A 10320-nucleotide genomic window follows, 5' to 3' on the forward strand; every position below is an offset into this window, starting at 1 on the left:
CAGTGTGGAGCTGGTATGTGTGCCAAACGCTTTTTTGAGGTGAAGTGGAGTTAGGGTGGAACGGAGTTTAGAGGTGAAGTGATGCCCCTTCTTCCTCAAAGGTCCTTGCGATGAGAAACTTGCCATTCCTCTCCCTCAGGTGGATTCACGTCTTGCCAAACTTGGTGTGCAGTGGGTGCTCTCGTTTATGTTTCATGGCACAGAGATCCACGGCACACAGGTGGTGTGGCGTGGAGGCACACCATCTCGAAGCCGTAGGTGCCGGCGGGCTGCAGTGAAGTTTGGACATGGGCGCGGCAGCTCCCGCAGGGTCAACATCGGTGGGAAAGCCTCCTTCTTCCTGGCTGGTTCATCTGCGGCTTCAAATGCGATTCGGCGGAGTTCTTTATCACCAGATTCACGAACCGCCTCTCCCGCACCTCCTGGACCCCGCACGCACCTGAGCCATTGCCGCGCGTCTCGTCTTCCTGGGCTCCGGTAGAAGGCTGCCAAGCTCGATTCCGCAACTCTCGCGCCTCCACGCCCTCGCCGACCTGCCTACAAGGACCGCATCGACTCCCTGAGGCTGGATCCGCCCGAGCCCGACGCGACCCCAAGCTCCCCCGCGACAAGCAGCTCCTCCGGCCGCCGCACCTGGCCATCGATGGGTTTATCCAGCACCAGATCTGCCCCGCCGCCACCATCATCCTCCTCCCGGTGCCGGCACGCACGCGGCGAGCTCCCTCACGCGCCTTCCCGTGCCTCGGGGTGCCGCGACGCCATCATCTTCCTCAAGCCCGACGACCACTGCCGTCGCTAGCTTCTTCGTTGGACTGCTTCTCCGTCACCGCGCGTGCCTCCAGCAGGAACCCGCATCCGGTTTGGAGGAGGAGGAGATGAAGGGGAGCAGGGGCAGCCGGAGAAGAGGAAGAAGAAGGGGAGAAACCAAATGTGAAAATATGCGGGGCGCTCAATGCATAAATGGGATGGGCCTTACAGTGGGCCCCAACTGTAAGGAAAAATGCCAAATGCGTTTAAACATCGGTTTTGAGTAAACTGAGAAAATTAGGCGGAAGAAGTATGGTGGTGCGAGAATTTTTTTTGAAAAGTATGGTTTCGTGAGAAGACTGCCTCGTTGGAATTTACTTTAATTATTCGGTTGACTTGTGAGTATTTACAGCAAGAAACACACTACTCCGTTAACCAATGCAAACAGAATGATTACAACTTGTCCAAAGTGACCATGCCACCAAGCTAGTACTACTACCAAGCTAGAGGCTCGTTCGTTGATAAGCCAATTTGGACGGCCTAGGGACCGGACACGTGAACCTCGTCCGATCGGTTCACTTGACAAGGCCAAGTCCAGGTCAAGTCATGAACGGTGCCCAGTACTGCACGAGTCCGGCCAACGTACAGTACTCCATCTCTATCAGCATCGATCCGTGCAGTCCGGACTGCTCTACCTGCAGTGCCAACAACCCAGATGGCCAGATCGGTCATCGGTAGCTATCTCATCAGATATTTTGGTGCTCGCAGGGACAGACAAGAAAGGCTGCAGGAGATATGTATGGGGATGGGGTGGAAAGACGGTACCGCCACATCAGCTATGACAAGGACGATGCGCCATGCATGCATGCGTGGACCAGATTGGGATCGAGTGATCAAGTAGTGCCCACATGTGTGTGTATATGTTTGTTTGTACACGTCGTATATCTTCTTTCGTTTCTACGAGATCGAAAGACGACGCCTAATGGGACAAGACGCGATACGTATACGCTTGGGATCAGCTAACAACGACGAACATGGCGGACTCACGCATGGGTCATACTGTACATAGCTGTCTGGAATGCATGAATATTCCTCGCGAAACCTCGACGCGTCTCCGTCTAATATATGGCCGCAATGCAGCTTGTCTCCTTCCGGCCTTAATCCGGCCTTGATATCGATGGCACTGGAGAGTGGAGAGGGAGGGCAAAATGCACACGCTACGATTCTCTTTGGGCCAAAATGACCGGCACATGTAAATTAAACTCGTAATCACCAAGTGGCCCGAGACTCGGAAGAATACAAAGAGCATATGCCGCACTTCATTATTATCAATGTCCCAAACTCACGAAAACGTAATAAGCCACAAATAGAAGTTGTACAACAAAATTAATGCATCATGCACGAATCGAAGTGCCGCGTGCAATGTACACGGTGAGGACATCATGCAAACTTGGATCATTACCATATCATCGATCGATCAGAAGCTCTTGGCGTTCCCCATCGGGTTGCCCTCGAACCGGGAGATCCTGAAGTGCTGGAGCTCCACGCCGGCCTCCGCCGCCGTCCGCGCCTCCCCGTCCAACGCCATCTCTACGAGTATCTTGCCGACAGCCGGGCCCATCTTAAACCCGTGCCCGGAGAAACCGGCACCCACCACCACGTCCTTCCCGAATTCCTCCCCGCCCAGGAAATCAATCACAAAGTCCTCGTCGGGGGTAACAGAGTACATGCACGGCTGCCGGAGCACCGGCCCGCCGGCGGTGTCCACGCAGCCCGGCATCACCTCATCGATCCACCGGGCCACGGGGCCCACCAGCCCGCCTTCTTCGCCTTCGCCGGTGGCGGCGGCCCAGTCTCGACGGTCCGGGTCGCAGGGCGGCCCGCCGTGCATGGCGATCTTGATCAGGCCCGGGTACTCCATCGACGGCGTGCTGTAGATGTACGGGTCGCCGTAGCTGGCGAACGTCGGGAAGCCGGCCTCCACGGAGAGCTCGCGCTCGTGGCCTGGCTTCACCTTCCAGTAGCAGATGAGCGTGTGCTGAGGCTGCACCGGCAGGTCCGTGACGCCGCCGGAGACTGATTTCACCAGCTTGCGCGTCCACGCGCCCACCGTGATGATGCACTTGCCTCCGTGGAACTCCTCGCCGCTTGTTGTCCTAACCATGATCGTTTCTTCTCCTTGAAAAAAAAAGGAAGATTTTGATTTTCATGAGCTAACTAATATTAGAATTTAAATACGGAGTATATGTGATTTTAGTATTATATCAAAGATCCATTTTTTTTAACGAGAGCATGAAAGATTCCATGCACATTATTGGTGACACGAATCTTCTAAATTTGTAAGCTACCACTTGTATGCGAGGTCCCATTATAATGTAGTCACTGCATGTGATGTGACAAATGGGGGTATATGAAAACAATAGGTATGGTTCTTCCATGATTAGGACTACCATTTTGGACACTCAAAGGTACGTACGGCTCCAATTAAAAGTGCAAGAATTCGGCAATATTGAAAGAGGCACTTGCATGTAAGGACGTAGAATTGACCGAACCACGATGCGACGTGACAGTCATACTCAGCACATAGAGACAAATTTCATCTGTACTATATTCCATACGGGTAAAAAAAATCCTCGATCCATCGTAAAATTTGCACGAATGGCAGACCAGAAAATTCGTCTCTGTAATCAAAAGGTTGAGCACAAAGCAAACTGGTCCATGGAAGAGCTTATATGGTGGCTTGCATGGTGCTGATCTGCCAGCGTGGCTGTCGTCGCATGCAGAATGCGTGCAAGGAAATTAGTCGGCCGTAGTGACTCACCTTGCTTCCTGGTGATGTCGACGACCTCCAGCCTGTCCCTGACGACGGCGCCCATCCTGACGGCGAGCGACTGGAACATGGCCACGGCCTTGGTGGCCTTCATGACCCCGCCGAGCTCGCTCCGGGCCGCCGTCCACCCGTCGGGCACCCGGAACGCGCCGGCCCACGCGGGCCGCTCCGCGTCCGCGCCCGGGCCCAGGAGGAGCTCGGTGGCGGCCCCGTTGGCGACGGCGGCGAGGAGGGCCGGCTGGGTGCGCGGGCCCAGGTCGAGGTGCGGCGTGGGGGTGAGCACGCGGTAGCCGGCGTCGCGCTGGGCCTCGTCCCAGAGGACGCGGGAGAGGCGCACCATGGGCGGGTATTGGGCCTGCGGGTAGGTGGCCCGGATGGTGCGCGACTCGCCGTGGGAGGAGCCCCGGTGGTGGAGCAGGTCGAAGCGGTCCAGGAGCAGCACGCGCGCGCCGCGGGACGCCGCCGCGTGCGCCGCGCAGCTGCCCATGATCCCCGCGCCCACCACGATCACGTCGTAGGACCGCCGGGAGGACTCGGACGCCGGCGCTGCCATGGGCGGTGTCTGTTCCTGCTCTGCACGACGAGGCTGGTGCTGCTGTTGGGAGCGAAGGGTGCGTTGAGGCAGAGGAGAGGGAGGAGCCGAGGGCAGGCAGGCAGGTCTCTGTATTTGAAGACAAGATGCGCGTTGGCAGTTTGCCCACACATTTGTCGCTGAACATTCGCTCTTTAATCTTCCGGAGCGAATGTTCTGTTGTCCATCAAACGACTGTGGTTGAGATTTGCCTTATGGAGTAACAATTTTAGGTCTTTAGGGTGGCAATTTTAGTGTCATAGTTAAGTCCTTGTTTCAGAATCGTTGTTCTTCAGGGCCTCATGCCACTTTAACTTCAACGGAACATCAAGCCATCCAGATTGAAATAGCGAGGCAATCCAACGATGCTACTGCCTTGTCGTACAGATGTCGTATGAAAAGCATCGGGTGTGTGGTTGCTGCCGAGATGATTTCTTTAAAGTGCAGCTTGTCGTTCATCAGTGTGCGTAGATGATTTCTTGAGTGATTTCTTTAGACTGGAGCCGAAGCGACTCATAATAACGTTTCCTGTGCTTCATGTGTTTCCAAAATTACGTAAAAAGACAGTAGGTTTGTCAAAATTTGCAAAAACATTATGCAAAATGGACGTTTTTAAATTGCATAGAAGGACAGCATCAAGATTCAGGACTCCAGAGCAACATACATGAACGTCATATATATATTCGCTATGTAACTCTCAGTCAACAAGACTTCCAGGGGCTACCTTGTTTTTTTCTTTCTTTGTTTGGGACCTGGTGTCTTCCAGTTTTCTCTTTGTTGTGTGGGTGTCTTGTACCTGGTCTTCGTATGATATGAATGGTACATGTATGCTTTCAAAAAAAACAAGACTTCTAGGCTAAGATACCAATGTAAATACAGTATAATGCAGGTTTCAGCCAGAAGCCCAGAAGGCCAGAACACACTAAAGCATCTATTTCGTCCAAGTAACTGTGTGGTTTTCAGACTTTAGGTGATTCCACAGCCGTTTAGGACTGAGAAGAGCTCGTGTTCCAGAAATTTATGGAACTACTAGACAGAATCTGCATACACATTCAGAAACAATGGACATTCCTTCATTCAGTACTCCGTATATCACATTGGAAGAGTTAATTAGTAAATCAATGAAATTAGTAAAGTGAAACAAGAAAAGTTTTTCAGGCAAAACAAAATCAAATTTACAGGTGCATAGCAGGATGTGCTATTTGGCACAATACGTTTGATCTATAAGCTCAGAGATACATTTGATCCAATAGAACTATAGAATCTCCCGCAAAAAATAAAAAATAATAGAATAAGACATGTTGCTAATTTGACGGTGTCGTGCATTTCCCGCCCCAAACAGAACAGAGTTCCCTGGTTTACACAAAATGCTAGGTACAGTTTTTCACGACATAATGAGATGGCATGGCTCTGCAGCGAACCAAGGCTAATAACTGGCCAACCTGTCTAGTAGCCATATCTGCACCTAATTTCTTAAGAACAGCTGCAAGCTAAGCACAACATGGCACGCCTCCTGGTAGCTTGCAGCAAGGAGCCAAGAACTGCTCAAAGCTCAGAAACGAACCTTCAGGTGACGACGATCTAAACCAGCAGGCATGTCTGCAAGCACAACAAAGATCAGAAACAACACAATCTCTTTATTCTGTCCTAAACTTTAGAGAAGTTAACCCTGTTCATGTGCAAGCTGTTTGAAAGTTATTCATCCTTCGCAGGGTTCAGACCTTCATTTTTTTGAAGAGGAAAATGTACACCATCTGTTTTTTTCATGTGATATTGCTCAGATTCTGTGGGCAGGGGTTTCAGATATGTTCCACAGGTATTGGGCTCTGGGTCAGAAATAAGCAATTCTCTTTACTTAACATGCTGTGCTCAGTTTTGTTGTGGACTACGTGGAAATTCCAAAACGACTTAAACTTTCACTCTGTGACCTGGTCTGGTACGCAGGTTCTGTGGAGAAGGCTGCATCTTGCATTCCGAAGCTGGAGACCTCTGTGCCCAAGCGCAAAAAAGGCAGGAGATGGATCGGTTGACTCTACTTTTTTTTTTTGCGGGTGCTTGACTCTACTTCTAGAAAGCAAGGTTATGGAGAGGCCAAGACTAGGCTGGTGATGAAGTGAAGGAAATCTATGCCGTTGATCTCGCTTATGGATACCAAGCAGCCAGGTGTTAACCCTGGGTTTATCTGCACCCATCAGAAGATTGGGGTAGTGCTTATTTTGCTGTTTCCCCTGAAATTGCTCCTGATATTGCTCACTTTACCAAACTGGAGCAGGCATGTTTTTATTTTGGTGGCATTAGCCTGTAGTTATGCTGGAGCTTACACTGTCGAACACTGTCGTTCCGCTTGTCTGATGATGAATGGAACAGGGGATGTGCCCTTTTCCTCTAAAAAGATCACAAACAACACAATCATGACGCCCTCCCTGCAACATAATCAGGGGAACCAAGCAAACTAGTTAAGTCCTACATCAAGCAACCATCGATCTAGGGGAACCAATAAACAAGAAGAAAGAAGAGAGTGGAAACAGAGACACTTACACCAGGGATGCAAGGAGCTTAATAGGCGATCTGAACGACCCGCCTGCCCAGTCCGCCATTACATACTACATGGGGTTTCGGTGGCCACCGGCAGACAGATGGTGAACTGATGAACTCACAAACCGACAGACATATCTATCAAAAAGAATCATTACATGAAAAAAGGATGCACACTGGCAGAAAGACAATGCAGCTGGGCAGTAGCCACTACATTGCCGGACCTGGATTCAGTGAAGTTGCAAACTCTGCACCGGGAGACATAGTTGGATCTAGATTGAAGGGCAGATGGGAAGCTCTAAGTCTCGCGGTGAAGTTGCTCTACAACTTCACTGAATCTCTGCCGTATCTTATCACACCATCTCTATGAATAACACGAGCATCTCTAGGCAATTCGCATAGTATATCACTAGAACGATAACAAAGGAAATGATGTAACCTAGTATGCACAGCTAAGGGCCAGGCTTTACCAGTACAGTTTACGACATACTATTACACCTTTGCATCAGAATGCTAGTAAAATCATAGAGGCATTTAAGCAAACATTTAAAGAGCAATCAGCATTCACCTCATCAGATTGTCGTGAAGACGTTCTGGAGGCATGGAGCGGGGTGGGGAGGTAAGGCGCGCACAGAGAGTCTCCCGTATGAGCGGCATCCCAGATCAGCAGGACCACGAAGCCACCCGCTCCCGTAACTTCGCCATCGCTTGCTGCTCCGCCCCCATCGGAATTGATTTCTTCCGCCTACCCAATATACGCAATCCTCACGGCGGGGGCCGCGAAGGGCTGACTTGCCGGTGGCGGCAGTCGTCGGCGAGGCGTCGCACGGGGGCGGTTGCGGGGTGGAGGGATAGCCGGCATGGAAGCGCTGGAGGACGCGGGCTCACCGGCTCAGACTGGAGAACACGACGCGGCGTGGTGGACGCATGGGCGGCGGCGGAGCGGACGAGATATGGAATTCTATACGATGCCCTAACTTGCCCGCACGGTCCTGCCACAGTGTCGGCGGAGGCGGCAGTATGCGCGCCGGTGGTCGTGGGCGGGGCGCGATTGTGGAGGGCCGGGATCGCCGGCTCGCCACGCTGCATCCGGATGGCGGCTGAGAGAAATAACCACGACCACGACGGTAGCACCCCTGAATAAAAAGTTTTCAAAAAAATTGAAATAAATTGAGTGGGTTCACAAGATATGTGTCTGTCACCTTGCAAAGTTTCAAACCCAAATTCATTATATGTGTAGAGAAATAAAAAAGACAAATGTTGATGTAAATAGGTCGCAAAAAGACAAAAACACAAAAGACAAATCTCCTGACACTATTCATGCTTGTATTTGTCGTTTTTGTTTCTCTGCGCATATAATGAATTTGGGTTTGAAACTTTGTAAGATGGTAGACACATATCTTATGAACCCACTCAATTTATTTTGAAATTTTTGAAAACTTTTTAGGAGCACGGTAACACATAAAGGGTTGGAAGCACATGAAATTCTCTCGTAACCATCACACACGCACAGAATTAAAAAATTGAATATTTTTATTTGTTTTTCACATGTCTTACACAGACCTGGTCTGGGCCCAAATATCAATTATCATCTTTCAAAACCTTTGCATGTTTCATCATTCCATTTCGCGGCCTCTTTTTCTCTTTTCTACTTTACACCTCACAGGCGAAGCCGAGCAGCAGTAGACGTGGGTCACTCCGGCAGGATTGTTGGGCACCGGACTACGCTGGCCACTCCGACGATATGGACCGACTGAAGCGGCTCACCGGCGTGAGTCAAGCACATTATTGTATGAAGTGGAGGGATCTCCGTTCCTTTTTCTTTGCGGGGAAGAGGGTTCCCCATTCCGAATGGGTCCTTGCTTCGGCCGATGCAGTCTTCTTCTCTCTCATCATCGCTGTCGAGGTCATTGGTCGACGGCTAGGGTTCCGAAGGGGCCGGAGCAGAGCAGAAAAAGGGAGGACCGCGGATGAGGAAGAACAGAGAAGCAGAGGGGATTTTACAAGTTTACCCGTGTAAAGGCTACATGATAGGTGGGCTTAGGTTTACATGTCGTTGATACGGTCATGTCACCTGGTCAGACGCGGAGATACACACTTAAAATCTGTAGTGAACAACTTAAAAAAACCTCAAACGTGCATTTTCAAAGTTTAAGGACTACTTGACACCTTTTAAGATAGAATTACGAACCGCAATGTATTTACTCTTAGTATTAAGAGCTCAGAGAATCCACAAGTCGATCAATGAATTAACTTAATCGGAGACGTCATCTATTAAGTAGTGCATGCATGCATCCTTTGCCCAGGACAATCGGCAGAACCCTATGGTGTGTAACAGGGATGTAAGACTCGATCTCTGTTCACATGATTACATATGGTCCAGTGTCCATATGACCAAAAGAGACCGGCAAACCTAAATAATATAACATCTACAACTATAACTATGTAGAGGCTGACAATATGCTTCGGATGAGGAGAGTGCCCTTTCCCAATCTTCGCAAAATCTTTGCTGACCGATAGTGTGCACACACGGTTGGAAGAGCAACTTGCAAATTGCAATCTTCCTTCATATTGTCGGCCATAACAAGAGTTTTAAACTTTTTAGAGTGATTGACAACACAAATCAGGAGATCCATGAAGATAATTAGTCAAAATTTCAAGGAATAAACTGCTTGCAGCTAGTAAGATCAGAAATTGAATGATCAAACGATCAAGCTACAAACCACGGAGACACCTTTGAAGATGAGAGTGGACCCAAGATGGTATCCGTATTTCAAGTGTCCCCAAGCATGATATGTTCCAAAGATACGACGCCCTCCATTCCTTAAAAAGGGTGTATTTTGTTTTTTTTACCGAGTCTCTGACCAAGAACTACTTCGTCAAGTGTGATTTATGTGATACAAATCATAAGCTTGAATTGGAATGCAATGATATCAAATTTATTTCACAAAAAAGGTATATTAATAGACTAATTCTTGATCAAAGGAAACAATGAATTGGAATGCAATGATACCAAATTTAATAGGGAGTATCTATGTTCCTAAATATAAGATGATCTAGTTTTGTCTAAATCAAATTTCATCGAGTTTGATTAAGTTTATGGAAAAACCTATTAATACTACAATATCAAATAGGGAGTGTTTTTTTCTCAATCAACTTAGAAATAGGTATTTCTCACTCAACAATCCTAACCATCCGATCAAGATTTTCTCATCACTTATGCTTGGATGAATCTTGTATGGATCTCAATGATTGAATCAGACGGTTGTAAGAATCAACTTAGAAATAGTTATTTCTCAGTCGCCTTAGAAATAGCAAAAAAACCTTAAAGATTTACAGCATGACGAATTCAATAAAAATAATTTAGAGCTACGCATGTTGGTAGATTCTTCTATAAACTCGATCGATCGATCAAATTTTAAGAAGTTTGACTTATGACAAAGTTGAAACATACTTCCTCTGTCCCATATTAAGTGTCGAAATATTACATGTATTTAGATACTTTTTAGATATAGATGCATCCATATTTGGACAAATTTGAGGCACTTAATATGTGACGGATGGAGTATTATATTTTTTAGAAAACAGAGGGAGTAACATTCATTTCATATTGTCATATTATTGCGTGGTGCAATTG

At 48.4% G+C, this 10320-nt stretch overlaps 1 protein-coding gene and 1 long non-coding RNA gene across 4 annotated transcripts; both read right to left on the reverse strand.

Annotated features, from left to right (window-relative positions):
- Positions 1-2041: 2041 nt before the first annotated feature.
- On the reverse strand, positions 2042-4334 carry LOC100834853 (probable sarcosine oxidase). Its single transcript, XM_003578315.4, has 2 exons — positions 3569-4334; positions 2042-2925 (listed from the first exon to the last, which is right to left on the reverse strand). Exons 1-2 carry the CDS (start codon positions 4128-4130, stop codon positions 2225-2227), a joined length of 1263 nt encoding a protein of 420 aa, XP_003578363.1. The 5' UTR covers positions 4131-4334; the 3' UTR covers positions 2042-2224.
- A 941-nt stretch (positions 4335-5275) lies between these two features.
- LOC106866629 lies at positions 5276-7802 on the reverse strand. 3 transcript variants are annotated; one of them, XR_001407571.2, is made up of 4 exons: positions 7252-7802; positions 6687-6792; positions 6470-6571; positions 5276-5747 (listed from the first exon to the last, which is right to left on the reverse strand). It is a non-coding gene; the product is annotated as an uncharacterized LOC106866629 (long non-coding RNA). The 3 variants fall into 3 exon arrangements; XR_001407570.2 differs by having other exon boundaries at positions 6687-6821; XR_001407569.2 differs by lacking the exon at positions 7252-7802 and having other exon boundaries at positions 6687-7245.
- Positions 7803-10320: the final 2518 nt, after the last annotated feature.

The sequence above is a fragment of the Brachypodium distachyon genome, chromosome 4 (assembly GCF_000005505.3).
Source record: "Brachypodium distachyon strain Bd21 chromosome 4, Brachypodium_distachyon_v3.0, whole genome shotgun sequence".
Taxonomy (NCBI): domain Eukaryota; kingdom Viridiplantae; phylum Streptophyta; class Magnoliopsida; order Poales; family Poaceae; genus Brachypodium; species Brachypodium distachyon.